We start from the raw sequence: 16,260 nt of genomic DNA on the forward strand, positions 1-16,260 counted from the left end.
GAACCCAGCCTTATTACCAGAAATAGCTGATTCAGGTATATGGGATTAGTCACAGGGTGGTGTTACTGCAGCACATCTCAGAGCCTTCCCACGGTTCACTAATTGTCAGCTGTATGCTTACCATGTGATGCGCACACAGCTCATTGACCACTGCAGTTGTTTCACATGGTCTCTTAACTCAGACCACCTGCCCTGACAGAGTGTAACTGACTAGCACTGTCTGAAAATGAAGATAGATTACAGACAAAGTGCATTAAAATCTCATTATTTTTCCACTCTCTTTATTCTTCTTACCTGGGATCGCACTGTAGATGGGCTCAGGCTTAGCTGTCAGTCTGGATTTTAACAGGCTGCGGTCAAAGTCTGCCTTGTTTATCTGTAACTCAGACTGATGAAATGTGTCCAAACTCCAGTGAACTCACTGAAGTAGCACACAGTTAAACATGTACGGCCAATGTTTGATCACACAGGGTTCCAAAAATGATTTGCAGCCTCTGATAGCAGATCAGTTAATTTGTTTACATGCACCGTTGCGTACATGATCATAACAGTATCCAGGTTTCTGATCACCTGTATGCAGGTGTGTCCTCACTCAGCATCTCAGATCCTTATTTCTGTAGTGGTGGAGACGTACACAGATCCTTTACTTAATTAAAAGTGCCAAAACAACAATGTAAAATACTCCAAATACCTAAGACAAGTTAAAGGAGTGCATTTAAAATCTGACTTATGTAGAAGTGCAAAATCATTATTAGCAAAATGTGCTTAAAGTAGAAGTAAATAAAAGAAGGAAAATGGCCCATGTGATTGATGTATTATCATATATCTCATTAAATATTAGATTTAATGCTGATGCTTCCATGTGTAAGCAGCCTTATTGTGTTATAGCTGGTCTGGGTGGAGCTAGTTTTAATTGCAGTTGGGTTGTTTGGTCCCCTCCCAGTGGGCACAAGATGAATCTGAGGGTCTGAGAGATGATTAATGGGGCAGGAAAGAAGAAAAAAGAGATGAGCTACACAACTTTGTTTTTATTTTTTGGACTTTTCTCTAATTACACAGAGCACAGTCTGACCTTTTTGGGCCACAAATAGATAAGAAACCATGTTAGAAGTCTAGAGGGAAAACTGTCCACGCACTCAGACAGGTGAAAATGTGAGATGCACACCACACCAAAGACATACTTAGCTGATAATTCTTGAAAGAGAAACTCAAACCACACAAACTGTGAAGTTCACACATTTGGTTTATTTGTTGCCATTTTGAAAAGATCATAAATATTGTCGAATGCACATAAGCAGTGACAGTCTTTCAGCAGCAGCACATGTGCATTCTGATCGTAGCCACAGTCCAGCATCCCCCGGAGGCTGAGAGGCAGGACGCTCACTCACTCACTCAGACAAGTCATTCAAGTCTCCACCTTCATCTCGGCGTTCTCAGTATCTTTTATGACATAAAAGTGCGTTTATCAATGGTGCATTCAAACATTTTCCCATACACATGATATATATGACCTACTAGATCTGTCTGCAAAAACCATACTCACACATACATCTTATCATTTCTGTAAACTACAGTAGGAAGAGCTGAAGAGAGCTTTCAGAGCCCCCTGCAGCTGAGACAGAAAACAGCTGCTGCAATAGTACAAACCCAGTTTCCTAAACAGGGTTTTCTACTGAAAAAACAAATGTAAAGTTCAATGTACAGATGTTAAAGAGGACAGAAGCAGTTATCAAATCACAAACTGAGGACTCCATGAAACCAAAAAGTAGACCCCAAGGGGATCTATTTTTGGCACTGCTCACAGTAGCACCGAGACGTTGCCTTCAAATGGCACAAGAGAAAGCAGAATATACACAACAGAGCTGGCTTTCCCAGAGAAATCTCAACTATTCACTATGCACTTCAGAGAAACTTAACGCTCACATTCCTCTGGGAAATCCAACCTGTGCTTGTACGGCACTTTACAGGGATACATCGGCAAAGTTTGTCAGTCTTTTATCAAATCTCTCCCTAAAAATGTCCTTGCTTACGTACAGTACAATATGGTGAACGACTTCACATTGCTTACTTACTGCTTTTCCCAGATCACCACCATTGGGAGAATGGTAATGTCTAACACAGCATAGGGCATCGTCTGTTGTGCACTTAACATGGCTGGTTGTATATAATACAGTGTGACCTGTGTGTGTGTGTGTGTATGTGTATGTGTGTGTGTGTTCACATCTGTGGTATTACACTGGGCTAAGGCACCTAAACGTCCCTCAGATAGTGAGCCAGGCTACTCAGTTCAGAGGAGCCACACAGCTCAGAAGGGAAAGCACCCATATGATGTGCAGATTGTATTATCCAAGCTTACACTGCTGTTACAGTATTTGATTGTCATTCCCAGATTTTCCAATGCAGCTGAGATATGCTATTATTGTTTGGAGTGATGCGGGACTTTAAGTGTGCATGCATCAGAACTGATTTTAGGGGAGACATATCTTACTAAACAGCAAACGGCCTACAGACTTCAAGCACAATGCTCTATCAGACGGAAAGCGAGAGAAAAGCAGGTGGCGACGGGGGGGGGGGGGGGGGGGAGTTAGGTGAAAACCGGGGCTTGCAATGAACACACTGAAGCTGCTGGTACACTGAAGGTAAAAATAAATAATTCTATTTGAAACTCGCTTTGGAAAAGAAAATCCTGGAAAAAAATGGTTCATTTAAAAAATATGTCACGCTTCATCCTATCACAAAAAGACGAGGATCAGAGAGTTGGACAGCATATAAAATCACTGATAAATCCGTAAAAAACAGAGTTAAGAAAAGACGATCCGGTAAAAGCCACAAGTGTGCTGAGCCCGTCCTCAACACCGCTCCACTGCTCGGATGCTTGTGTGTGTGTGCCTGGGCCAAAAGACAAAACAAACGAATAACTACATCCTGATACTGCCATTCATCTTGGAATTCTTCCCTCATCCTCCCACTGCAAAGTCCCTACAAACAACAGTGTCTGTTTAACGCTGTGTGCATTAACACAGGGCATGGGGACTGGAAGTGCGAGGGGAAACTACACTGAGGGTCAAAATATGAGAGATAAAGGAGTAGTGAGGGTCTCTTTTCTGGGTTTTGGGCCATTTAGGCTGGAGTGTGTGGTGGTGGAAGGGTTGAAGGTGCGTCTTCCTACGACTGGGGGAGGTGTTGTCTGATAATCTCTCTGGACTGAGGAGGGATCCTGTCGGGAAAACGGACAGAAAACTCCACGATGAGGTCACCGCGCTGTGACGGGTTCTTGGGGAAAGGCAGGCCTTCCCCTCTGAGTCGCTTCACCGTCCCTGGCTTGATGATGTCGTGACAGGGGAGCGAGATGATGCGGTTTTCCAGCGTGGGAATGCTAACTGTGCAGCCGCACAACGCCTGAAGGACAAAGGAGGAGAGCAGATTGAGAGGGTTAATATCTTTAGTCGCAATTAAATGCCAAAGCCATGAATATCTCCATGACTTAATCTTTCCATGAACTAAAAACTTTAGTTTATCATCCCTCAGTACGTCATCCTAACAAGTCAAACTTCCTCGTGCTTTCTGTGTGTGTTCATCGTGTGTGTGTGTGTGAGAAAGAAAGTAGGCCTTCCTGGCAAACCATTTTATATCGACTACAGCACTGTGGGGTCTACAGAACAGCATTTGGATGAGGAACATTAGGAAAACATGACTTGGCAGTGGAAAAGTTTTCTGGTCTTTGTGTGTGTGTGTGTGTGTGTGTGTAGGTGGAAATGGTGTGTGTGTGTGTCAGAGTTGGAAAGGCTACACATTGCACAGGGGACTAATTTTAGCATCAGTCTCATAGCTGGGGCTAATGAAGTGAGGCAGGAATCGGCTGAGCTCGTAAATAGTTGGAGGGCTTGTCAGATGGGCTGGCAGGACGAGGGGAGAGAACACACACACACACACACACAAACATCCCCCCCCACACACACACGGTAAGCCTCACCTCCTTATCACAATGCCTGATGAATCCAGTCAGAGCGTAGAGAGCGCTAAACTAAACATGGAGACCTGTGGTTATCACGACTTCACAGGCTTTCCAGTGAGCATCACTCGCCAGATTTGCACTGAATAAAAATAACTATTTAAATCCACGACTCTGTGAATGAACATCCTTATGAATAAAAAAAAGTTTTCTTAAATACTGCATTTCTAAGCAACTGTTACAAAATGGCTTACTACACAAAATAAGGTCAGTAAATAAATGCCATGAAGACGTGGAGAAAGGAGGTGGAGAGCCAGTGTGGATGACCTATAATTGACTTGGATTGAAAGGCTTTAAGTCAAGAAAGTAAGAAAGACAGAAAAACAGAGCGGTGTCTTGAAGACTTTATCCCAAGAAATGTACCCAGGGATGAAAGAAGACGTAAAAAGGTAATCTAAAGGATGCTCGTCATCAAAGGGACCATTGCTGTTACTGGTTTTGAGGTGTTACCCCCCTTTTCCCCTCATTTATGTTTAGTTTTTTGCTATATTCTCTAATAAAGGCAAAAATGACCCCAAAAGCAGTCAAAAAAATAACAGTGATATACTGTAACTAACTTGACTTTCAATAATTCAGTCATGGTAGTGGCTCTGCAAGGCTGTATGTAAGCACAGCGGAGCTTTGAGCTAAATGCTAATGTCACCATGCTAACATGCCTTACACTGTGAGGTAACTAAACCTGAAAAAGCGCTACCATGCTAACATTTAAAAACAAAACTGTCATGAAAATCCATCAATAAGCTGTTGACATACAGTTTGGACACTGTGTAAAAATGGAAATAAGACCAGAGTGCAATGATCTGCCTTTTCCATCTGTATTCAGTACAAAGACAAGATAAAAAAATGTTCAAACTGATTAACTGTTTTCGGTAAAGACACACTCATTCTAAATTTGAAGTTCCAAAGAAGTTGGGACAACTGTTTGCCACCGTGTTACATCACCTCTTCTTTCAGATACTAAGCGTTTGGGAACAGAGGACACTAATTGCTGAAAGTTGAGAAAGTGAAATCCTTTTCCATTCTTATACAACTTCAGTTGCTCAACAGTCTGCCGCCTCCGTCGTCGTATTTTGCGCTTCCTAATGCACCACACATTTTCAATGGGAGACGAGTCTGGACTGCAGACAGGCCAGTCTAGTACCTGCACTCTCACTATGAAGCCATGCTGTTGGAACGCATGCAGACGGTGGCTTGGCGTCGTCTGCTGGCATTTCTGGCATCAGATTCGGGATTAGTGTATAATTCTAAAACCAATAAAGTTTATCAGTTTGAACATTAAATATCTTGGCTCTGTACCGTATTCAATTGAAGATATTATGGAGAGGAAGCTGATTGCAATCTGTTTTTATTCACATCCTACACAGCCTCCCAGCTTTTTTTGGATTCGGGCTTGTACTTCAGGCTGAACCAAAGCTTTGAACCAACCAACAGACCAACCAACCGACTGACACTGCTGTCCTAGCACCACACTGCTGGCAGGGCTGACAGACTGTGTACAAGTGTTACCTTTAAATGCAGGGGTGTGACTGTTGGAGTTTGTTTTCCAAAACATACAAACTCTTGACACCAATCATCTCAAAGCAATCAGCCCATCGTGATGTAACAGTGATTTTGGTCACACTGGCACATGCTTGACCTCTAACACTTGGTCCGTGTCATCATGTGGCCAATGTTGTATTAAGACTGCTGGAGGATTTTCTTGTCTCGTCTGGCGGGTTGATGGACATGTGGACAGTTGAAGTTCAGTCAAGCGGAGCAGCTGCTTCAGAGGACAGACAGACTTTTCCAGCCATGACATCAGCCTCCTCTTACCCACTACATACATTAGGAGGTGATTTGGCCGATGACTGTGATGGAGACTAGTGCTCATCCTCCTGTTATGCACCACTCCATTCACTAACACAAGTCTTACACACAGACAGAGACAGGTTGCCATGCTCGAGACACACTGCTTGCTGATCTGAGCGCCCACTGATTGCATAAGCCTGAGCTCAGACAACATAGCTCTACAGACACAAACACACACACACACACACACACACTTTGATTTTGCTGTATTTCTAAAAATGTTCTGTCGGCATAAATTCGAGCTGTCAGCGAATATTCAGAAGTCAAATCTGTAATCGAATCTGAAAAAATTCAGACATTTGATTGTTAAAAAAAGCAACAGCAGCTGCACTGAATGCACTGCATGAGATCCATTAATTACCATTTTTTTTCACTGGAAAAGCTGTTGAAGTCCAGCATCTTTAATTCTGTCCAGTCATAATGTCCAGTGAAAATAATTCCCGGGTAGATGTGAAAATATTCCTCCGCTGCTTCTCTGCTGTCTGGTCTCGCTCATCCCCCGATTCAGTGAATTAAAAGTTTATTTTGACCAAAATATTTGTTGATTGTTGGAGCAGTGGAAACATGAACCAAGACGATTTTGGTGAGTGTAATTTTGTTTTTGTCGAGTTTGAATTAAGTGTGTTTTACGATGATAAAATTGCTGTTTCTCTAAATGGAGTCTGGTAGCTTTAGTGATATATAACAGCTGTTTCTGTTCAAACAAAAAGGATTTTGCCCTTTAACAAAGAGGTTCATCTCTGTAGGGATCCTTTCCAGACACTTCAATAATGTGACCCTGTCAGTGGCAAAAACAAACACTTTTGGTGGACGTACTTTGATGGCGTGCGAACGAATGAGGGATTACCTTGCAGCTCATTTCGTGGCTGATGGCTACAGTGCTCTCGCTCAATCCTGGACCAATTTATCAAAAAATTGTTTCCATTAGTCATATGGAGACAAAAACATGGGGAAACTGGGTCTATAAACAGATCATATTTGATTGGATTTTCTTCCAGTTGTGCAGAGCATTGAAATCTTACAAGACATGTGAAACAGCATCAGCTGGAAACTACGCACACAACGCCCCTTCCCTGATGGAAAACGAAATGTAGGTCAGGCTGAAACAAGGTTCAAACCTATTTTTGTTGGTTGAGAAGGATTAATCAAACGTCATTTTTAGCCAATTGTGACAGTACTAATTTACATTAATTCCCTGGGCCCTTATGCTAACATGAACCACGTGTTAGATGCTTAATCCTTCAGTTATGAGCAGCTGTTTTACTGAAAGGACCAGTTTTAAAGTGTCCTCATAAGGCTGTGGGTGGTCAACACTGGTTGCTATTGCTGTATCTAATTGAACTGACTGGACTGAACCACAGTAGCTGCTGAGAAAATTCACATGCTGTCTTACTCCCAGTGATGCAGTTTCTTTTATAATAATGGATCAACAGTGCTTTTGCCATTCTAAATCATACCAGAGGTGGAGCTGTACAGAGCTGTCCACTTTGTCTTTAGAGCCCAACAGCTACAGTTAGCACTTATGTGTGTTTGGACGTGTGTTTTTCTGCTGCACTAAATGCAGGGGTGACAGCAGCTAGAAATGCACTGCCACAGACGATACCATCACACTGCAGAGGCATCATTAACACCGGAAAGAGCCGGCCTATAGATCCAGGCATAGGTCGGTTTCAGGGAAATAAACGTGTCAAGTTCATGCTAAGTTCTCTAACTGCTTCTGACTGCTGTCACAGTTAAGACATTGCGGGGCAGGAAGTTGCCTCCAGCAGTGTCTCCCAGGAGTTTATAGCTCGGTCAAACGAGTGCTTGGTGGCACTAAATGCAGCTACTCATGGGGGCAAGCTTCAGGCAGTAAACACAACTGAGCTAACAAATAGCAGGGCAATCATACAGGAGTCAAAGCATGACAAAATACCTATATCTGCTTAGCAAATGCATTTCCAATATTGTTCAGTTTTAGCCTTCCTCTTCTGTTTTTGTGCTTCAGAATGAGCTCTTGCAGAGTTCATTTGCTAATGCTGTTTGCATTATCATCTTGTGGTCTGGATTATATTATCTGCTGGTACATTGCATTGGCATTAGCCATATCATCTGTGGCAGGTGGTCTGGTGTGTAGCATGTAGCTGGTGCTGTGTTTTCACTGCAGCATCACATCTTCAGAGAAGCAGAGCAGACTGGAGGAATATGAGCTCTTATTTGCTTTGGATACTGAATCATCTGACCCACTTCCCTAATATTCCCCGGATACCCCCCCACCCCCTTCCATATCTCTCCTTCTCTCCCCCCTTCCCGTCTTTAGCTGCACCAGACTTAAGTCTCTTATCTGGCTGCTGTTAAAGCAGAGGACTTGGCTGTGGGAGTTCTGCAGTGCAAACTTAACCATTGTGCAGGTTGATCAAGTACCATCCCCTGATTAATGCATCTTAACAAACTCTAATGTGCTCTCATTAACAAGGCTGTCCTCACAGTTGTTTCCAGATGAATTAACTTCCACAGAGATGTGTGAGAGTCAGTGCTGCTTTTAGAGGAAAACTACTCAAAATTGGCTTGACTGTAGTACAAACAACTCCCCTGACATTTCTAACTCTTTGAGAACACCTGCCATTAAGCTGACGATGGGGAGTGCAGGCCAGTGCGTGGCGGCGCTATTAGAAACACTAAAGCTGGTGTAATTCACAGAAAGAGAGCAGAGCAGAGCTGGACCCGTTGGCCTCGTAGGAGCGGCTAATTAAATGTCCTGCCAGTCACAATAATAGCAGCCTGGATTGTCAAATCTGTCACACTACAATCCATCTTTATCTGAGCGTGTTTGCAAATATGCTTGAAGATGCAAGAGCGCGTTCACTCGCACGCATGTTTATGGCTGTGTGTAGATTTGTGTGTGCCTGGTTGCATTTGTGTTTATAATCTATTCATACAGCCGTGCAGAACAAGTGAGAGCGATGGTTCTATGCCGGTCACACAAGGACACCACATTCCCACTGCTTCTCTCACACTGCAGTGACAGCGACTCTGCTGTTCACTGATCCTGCCCTCCAGCAACACACACACACACACACACACACACACACACACACACACACACACACACACACACACACACACACACTCCTCAATATGTTCTAGATGACCTCCTTCATGGGACATAATCCTACCCTTAAATTACAGTCACAGCTCTCCACCTCACCCACTGTTTGTCCAGTTTGAGTGACAAGAATGATAAAAATGTGCCATTTTTGGATATTCAGCCAAAACTTGGCAGTTCCATGCATGTATTATGTTTCTGCCCGGTGTACTCCACTGGGAATCAAACTCCCAACCTCAGCGGCATCATCTACTCATCGTTACACACACATGTGACAAAGATAGAGGACTGAAGAAAAGCAGATAGCAAGAAAGAAGCAAGAGAGGTTAGATGAAAGGGGACGGACGCACCTCTTTTAGACTGATCTTGCAGTTGAAAATGATATTGGAACCGTCTCTCTTGAAGTGGACATGTCCTTTGTCTTTAAGCACAAAGGCTATGTCTGCAGGAATGTTCTCAGGGGTCTCGTCCCCCTCTTTTGGGAAGGTGATCTTGGTTCCCTCCTTCCAGCCCTTCTTGATGATAATGTTGAGGATCTTGTCCTCTGTCCTCATGCTCCGCCCATCTGGGTTCAACCTGCGGCGGGTGATCTTCATGCGTTTGGTGCAGCCGTGGAAGATTTCCTCCAGCGAGACCTTCAGCTCGTGGACCACCGGAGGGTCCTGGTGCTTTCGCCCGGTCCCCAGGCGCTCTGACGGCACCCCTCTCCTCCTGCGGCCCTCCGCCGGGAAGCCGTTGTTCATCCCCCCTGGAAAGCCGAACTGTCTCCCAAAATGAGCGAAGGGGTCATCGTCATCCACGTCCATGTCCTGCTCCGCGTCGTGGTCATTGTGGAAAGAGAAACCGTTGGCGCGGTTGTGGCTGCGGTTGGAGCCAAAAAACATGTCAAAGGGATTGGAGCCGCCAAAGAAGGAGGCAAAGGTGGCATGGGGGTCTCCGTGGAAGGTGTAGTGGTATGTTGAGCTGCCAGGAGCCCCCGAAGAGCTGCTGCCTCCTGTCTTCAAACCTAAAAGAGAAAAAAGAGAGAAGAACGTGAGACATCAGATGCACATGCACACTCGAACACCCACCACCTGTAAAACACACATTAACATGAACTCAGATACCAGAACCCTGTTCAGAAGAGACTGCATGTGGGTAACAGCAGAGAGGAGAATGAGCCCACGTGGGTGGGAAATATCCCACAGCATCACTGATCTTCCAACAGCGCTGGTGGTGGAGGAACTCATAAAATACCAGGTCACTCCATCCAACACACTCACACTAACACACACAGCTTCTCAACAGACACACATGCACAACACACCCACAAATGAAAACTCCAGCAGCCGCTGCTATTCATATCTCAACCACGTAATGATCTTAAGCCATCTGTCTGTCAGCTAGCACACACACACACACACACACACACACAGACAGAGGCACACACATCAATGCACACACTACACTAGCAGCTAGGTAGAGGTAGACTATAAGGTATTAGAGCTGATAAGTGTTGTTGACCCTGAAGATAATAGACAGTCACTAACACATTCCTGCACATAAACACAAACAGACAACATGGAAGAGACACAGGATTATTACTTCAGCGGCTGAAGCCCACCAAAGTCCTCCACTGTGATATTAGATGCTGAGTCTGTTCCTGAGCTATTTCAATAACAGCTTAATACATCATAACGCCGGTTTAACAAGGCCTCACTGACAGAGCGCCGAAGCCCACTCAGCCTGCACTCTCTGACCGCTTTCACTCAATCCTGCACAGACACGGACAGACAGCATCAAACTCAGCCCCCCGCCCCTCCTGCTCACCTTCCTCTCCCAGCTGATCATACACGACCCTCTTCTTGGGGTCGCTGAGTACCTCATAGGCCTCTGCGATCTCCTTGAACTTCTCCTCAGCGTTGGCGTCCTTGTTCTTGTCGGGGTGGAAGCGCAGCGCCATGCGCCGGTAGGCCTTCTTGATCTCCTCCTCGTTGGAGCCCTTGGGGATGCCCAGGGTCTTGTAGTAGTCCTTCCCCATAGCTGCACACACGCATACACTCTCTGGATTGCGAGCCCCCCTCTTAAGCTCCGGCCTTGGACAGTTACTGGTGAGATACAGGGATACTGTTAGTCTTATAATACTCCTTCCTGGCGGATGCTGACCAGAGCACCAGACTATATATGTCCTGGCAGAGGTGCAGAGTGCTCCCTTTCAGTGCTTTGCTGTGAAGCCTGTTAGGTGATAAATGGAAAAGGGAACACAGAGTACTGGTTTTACTAACTGTTGCTATGGGGATGTGGTTGCTGAGCTGATGTGGAGTCAGGTAGAGTACAGAGGAATCCCCTTCATCCGCTTTATCAAAGGGCTTCTCCTCATCAGCTGAGCCCGCCAGGTGATAGACAATACCTGGACCCATTTACTTCAGATGCACTCATTTTGAAATGCAGCGATTTTGTGCTGTATAAATAGATTTCACTATGGCTGATCCTGCTGGTGTTAAACCAGCTGGGTAGAGACACACAGACCCGTCAGACAGCAGAAACCCCCACACTGAGACACTGCAGTGCCTCTGAACAGGGCGCAGTGATCCTCTGTTTGACCAAGAGAGCACAAAAGTGGACGAAAAAGCCTGAATCCATTTATACCGTTATGATACACTGCTTATGTGCTGCAACAGACAAAGAGATGCCGGTCCGCTCCTTCAGCTCAGAGCCCCAAATCCTAAAGCCCGACAATTTAAACCAACAATTTGTACCATAATTCGCACCAACAATTGGATTATAATATCAACCTGGACACATTTTCCATATTAGCCCTTACAATGAAATGTGTGAAATATCAGTGGCAGAAAGCCAGGTTCAAAGAGACGAGGTCGTGGAAACGCGAACATGAGGATAAAGAAAAGAAAAGGAGATGAAGAAAATCCTACCAGAATAATCAGCAATTTAAGAGGAATATCACACCAGCATGGTCCGGCTCCCCCCTCTCCGTCTTCCCCTCAGCCCTTGTTATCTGCCTGCCGCCCCGGCGCTGCTGGGTCCTTATAAATTGACGTCAGGACGCAGGATCACAGGCTCTGAAATAACCGGTGACCAAACGCTGAGGTGCATCTGACGTTTCGCCGGAAAACCTCGGACAAGTGACGGTACAGGCAGTAAACCTATACCCATAACTCCAGCTGGTACCGCTCCGAAGGACGGAAACCACCGCTGATGGGATCTGGAGAGAAAAGCTGCTCCAAAAAGTTTATCCTGCGGGTCAGTCGGTGATTGTCATAAACATTAGCTATTTAAAATCACTCTCCATAAACTTATTTGAAACGATCTGTGACGCGAAGTTACAAATATCTCTATCCCCCAAACGCTTGCTAAATGTAAGTCCCCTGATCGATCCTGATCTTCCCTGGTCCGACCTCTGCGGTGTTCAGATCTGCAGCACTTCGGGCAGCTGTCGCCTCAAAACGCATTTAAGAAGATTTGTTTGCTTACCGAGCCCGCTGCCTTGAGTCCGATCCGGCTCCTGTCTGTCCGCGTCTAAAGATCCGTTTTGCAGTCCGGAGAGCGAGCCCAGCCCTCTCGACCAGCAGCCGGCAGGGCTCTTTGTTCAAGGTCTGCTCACAAACGCGCTCACACCGAGTTACATTTAGGCAGCGGTGGAAAGTAAGTACATCTACTCCAGGAGGCTGCTCTGCTCAAGTACTTGCACTTTAACGGAGTACTTCCATTTTATGCTACTTTCTACTTATACTCCACTACATTTTGGAGGCAAATGCTTTTTACTCCATTACATTCAGCTTTAGTTACCAGTTACTTTGCCGATGATTAATTAATTAAATCAAATGATTAATACAAAACATTATTAACCTATAGATTTTGATGCAGTATTACAGATTAAGACACCCAGCAGTGTAAAAGCAGCAGTGATGCCTACACATCAATTACAATGACAAGATATAAATGATTCTTTGGGCCATTGTGCATCATGAGCACTTTTCCTTTTGGTACTTTTAAGTCTATTTTCATGCTAGTAGTTTTACTCAAATACAAATTGGAATGCAGTACTCCTGCTTGTATAAGTTTATACATGAACAAAACCACTGAATTTAGGATATAGGTACATTTAACTTTAGGACTTTAATTATAAACTGACCAGGTGCAAGATCCCCCAGTCTGAGCAGGCATGGCAGAGGCTGCTTCACTGTGTGGAGAAACAGAGTCATATTTGGAGAGAGAGAGAGACAGAGAGAGAAAGATGGAGTTCTTATAACTGACAGAACAACAATCACCTGATAAAAACTGTGTATGTGTGCGTGATCTGTAGTCGTGCCTGGATTGAGTTGGTATAAACACTGCTGAGTCATGTGATGACTCTGTACACACACGCTTTTTTGATCTATCTTTGTAAAGACTGAAGATTTATTCAGTCACATCCTACTTCCCCAACACCAAATCCTAAAATTAACCCCGACTTCAACCCTCTCCTTAACTCTAAACTTACACCCAAAATAACCCATCCTGCCCTCAGCACAGACCTTAGTTTAATGTCTTCATTTCAATTCAAATTCCAACAGTATCCCCAAGATCAAACCCAATCAAAGCAAATTTTGCCATTAGAAAATCTGCCTTAAAGCATCCCACTTGGCCAACACTGAACCTTAAAATCAACTCCAACATTCACCCTTTTCCTAACTCGACATTTAAAGATTCCCCCAAAATAAATCTGGGCGGTTGCCTGCTTCGACTGGTCGGTAATCCAACACTTCCTCTGCCCCTAATCTGACTTTAATACTACACCTCAACCTAACTATGCTTTCAATAGTAACCCCAGAACCATCAGTCCCATAATCCAGGTATAAACCAACATTAACTTTAAACAAAAGTCCTCTCAGTGGAGGTTTATATTTGTCCTTCACTGTAGAGAGATTTGCAGCTAAACACACAGTACATCCTGAAGGCCAAACGTTCCTCAGTCTCCACCTCTGTTTTAAATCCCGAGCAGATCAACAAGCAACCTACCCAACTCTCTACAATCCCATATATTACACCACCAGCGGAGGTCTGAGTCATTATTGATGATTTTACCATTGAGTGCAGGCAAAGGTACACTCAGTGGGGCGAAGTGTTCCTGCTCTGCTGGGCCAATGATAGAAAGAGAGAAATAGGGACTCATTTAAGGTTGAGTCATCGCTCCCCACCGGGCTGGCGAGGAGGTGCGAGAAAAGTGGGTGTTCTCACTGGAGGAGTCTGTCTGACACACATGCATGTACTCTCATCTGCATGTGCTCACGCTGAAGATTCAAAACAATGGAAGCACGTATGGAAGTCACTGCCGAGGGGAACGCAGAGACATTCCTGCGTGTCCAGCTGAGCGTGTGGGTTGCGGCAGCAGGGAGGGACTTCAGGCCGGTGCAGCTGTTCCCAAAGAGCAACTGGTCAGCAGCGGGGTGCCGTGCTCTGCTCGGCCTGTGACGGCTGCCGGAGCATGTTGAAATGAACTGGAATGCACAGGCAGAAACATTAGCTCAGAATGGGATCTGACATCTGTCTGTGCCCAGGGGACGTGTTGTCCAATGGTCTGCTCTCACAGTCAGAGGTCCTTTCACCACTTCGCAGGATAAAATCACATTTCTGCAGCTGCACACCGACTTTGTTTCATGCCTGCATCCTAATTGCCTGCGATGACCGAAGGGAGCTGATCCACGTGCTGCTCTGGTGCTGAGTGTGCACCGAAACAGTCGAGGAACAACCACTCCTGCCCTGATGCTGGGTTTCCATGGTGACACTGGAATCTGCCAGACAGTGATGTGTCTGCCAGGATGTGTGTGTGTGTGTGTGTGTGTGTGTGTGTGTGAGAGAGAGAGAGTGGAAATGGGGACAGACATTTACTGAGGCCAAAGTCTGAGAGCACAAAGATGAGAAAAGATGAGGGTTCGCAGAATTCATAGGAGGCCGTGTTTGAGTGTGAGGAGCAGGCGGCGATGAGCGTCTATAAGCATCTCCCACCTCCTCTCTCACAGACTCAGAACAGCCCGTCCTTTCCACCTCCTCTCTCACTTCTACCCTTCCTGTAACCATAGAGACCACCGTTGCCTGAAGAGAGGTTTTCTCCCAGACAGACGTGCTGGTGTCAAATGAGGATACTGGATGTGCGTGTGCACAAAGAAACACAGCTCGATTTACAGACACCCCCCTCCTGAGCAGCCTTTGTAAAAAGCTTCTTTCACTCGCGGACATGTATTGTACCTTCACACTGATGCAAAGAACAACAGGATGCGGACGCCAATCAAACTGCACGCTTGTCATAACAGGCTTCTTAAACGAGGAAGCTTTAATTTCACTTTGACCATCTGCAGCGTTATGTGAGGAGAACGCAGATTGCACAGTGTATTCTGTATTGCTGTCAGGATCATTTTGTCTCTTTTAGCGGTTCTTTTCAGCTCGACTCATAAAGCAGCGTCCTACTCAGTAGGTGATTTGAGGCGAGATGCCCCCCCCCCCCCATCTACATCCTGTTAGCAGAGAGACTGCAGGGGCAGAGAGGTTGTTTAGTTGAATATGTTACTCTGTCTGACTCATTGATCCTTTATCCGACTGACTAAAACATGTTAGAATCTATGGCCCTGACCACGCCTCCTGAATATCAGTAGTCTGTGTTGTGTATTGATAAATTCATGGTACTGTCCATGGTGCTGAAGAAGCAGATGGATTTGTAATGGCCCCTTTTTATCTCAGTCCCACCCTTCTGTCAGTTTTATCTTGGATATATAAAATTCTCTAAACCTTTCCCTATATATGCTCACGTATATACTACATTGTAGCCTATTTCCCTTACAGACTTGTGTGATCTTCATGATCAAAGTGACAAGAAACAGCGTATAGTCAGGGAAGATCAAGAGCATCATACACACACACTCCTGCCGGTAGTAATATTAGCATTATCATTCAGTAGCGTCTGAGATGCTTTAAAAACACCCTCAGACCACCTCTGTGTGGAAATATTTTAAGGGAGACGTGACTGTAGGGTTAGGGCCATTCCCTGTCATCCCCTGGTCCATCTTATTTGTCCCTCCATGTAGTGACATGTCCGGGGAGAACAGATCAGTCTTCCCACTCTCAGAGGCTCCATGTACTACATAAGGTCCCCGATCGCTGAGGTCGAATCGGTAAATACCAGCTGTGAGACAATCAGTTCCCTTTATTGAACACAGTCTCTTTTGTGCAGCCTCGCTCTGTCGCTCCCTCCTCCAGCAGCTCTGGAGACCCATTCCTGATCACTGACTCATAAAAAAGAAATGCTTTTGACATTAACAGTTGCCACATAACACAAGCAATA

General features: G+C 45.2%; 1 protein-coding gene across 3 annotated transcripts; it reads right to left on the bottom strand.

The window, feature by feature from the left end:
• Nucleotides 1–1,225: 1,225 nt before the first annotated feature.
• On the bottom strand, nucleotides 1,226–12,550 carry dnajb5 (DnaJ heat shock protein family (Hsp40) member B5). Of its 3 annotated transcripts, none has more exons than XM_076730266.1 (4): nucleotides 12,417–12,550; nucleotides 10,755–11,032; nucleotides 9,296–9,951; nucleotides 1,226–3,399 (listed from the first exon to the last, which is right to left on the bottom strand). In XM_076730266.1, exons 2-4 carry the CDS (start codon nucleotides 10,963–10,965, stop codon nucleotides 3,166–3,168), a joined length of 1,101 nt encoding a protein of 366 aa, XP_076586381.1. In that variant the 5' UTR covers nucleotides 10,966–11,032; nucleotides 12,417–12,550; the 3' UTR covers nucleotides 1,226–3,165. The 3 variants fall into 3 exon arrangements, with proteins under 3 accessions (XP_076586381.1, XP_076586380.1, XP_076586382.1); XM_076730265.1 differs by lacking the exon at nucleotides 12,417–12,550 and adding an exon at nucleotides 11,858–11,958; XM_076730267.1 differs by lacking the exon at nucleotides 12,417–12,550 and adding an exon at nucleotides 11,892–11,943.
• Between the last annotated feature and the right edge of the window lie 3,710 nt (nucleotides 12,551–16,260).

Source organism: Chaetodon auriga, chromosome 5, assembly GCF_051107435.1.
Source record: "Chaetodon auriga isolate fChaAug3 chromosome 5, fChaAug3.hap1, whole genome shotgun sequence".
Classification (NCBI taxonomy): domain Eukaryota; kingdom Metazoa; phylum Chordata; class Actinopteri; order Chaetodontiformes; family Chaetodontidae; genus Chaetodon; species Chaetodon auriga.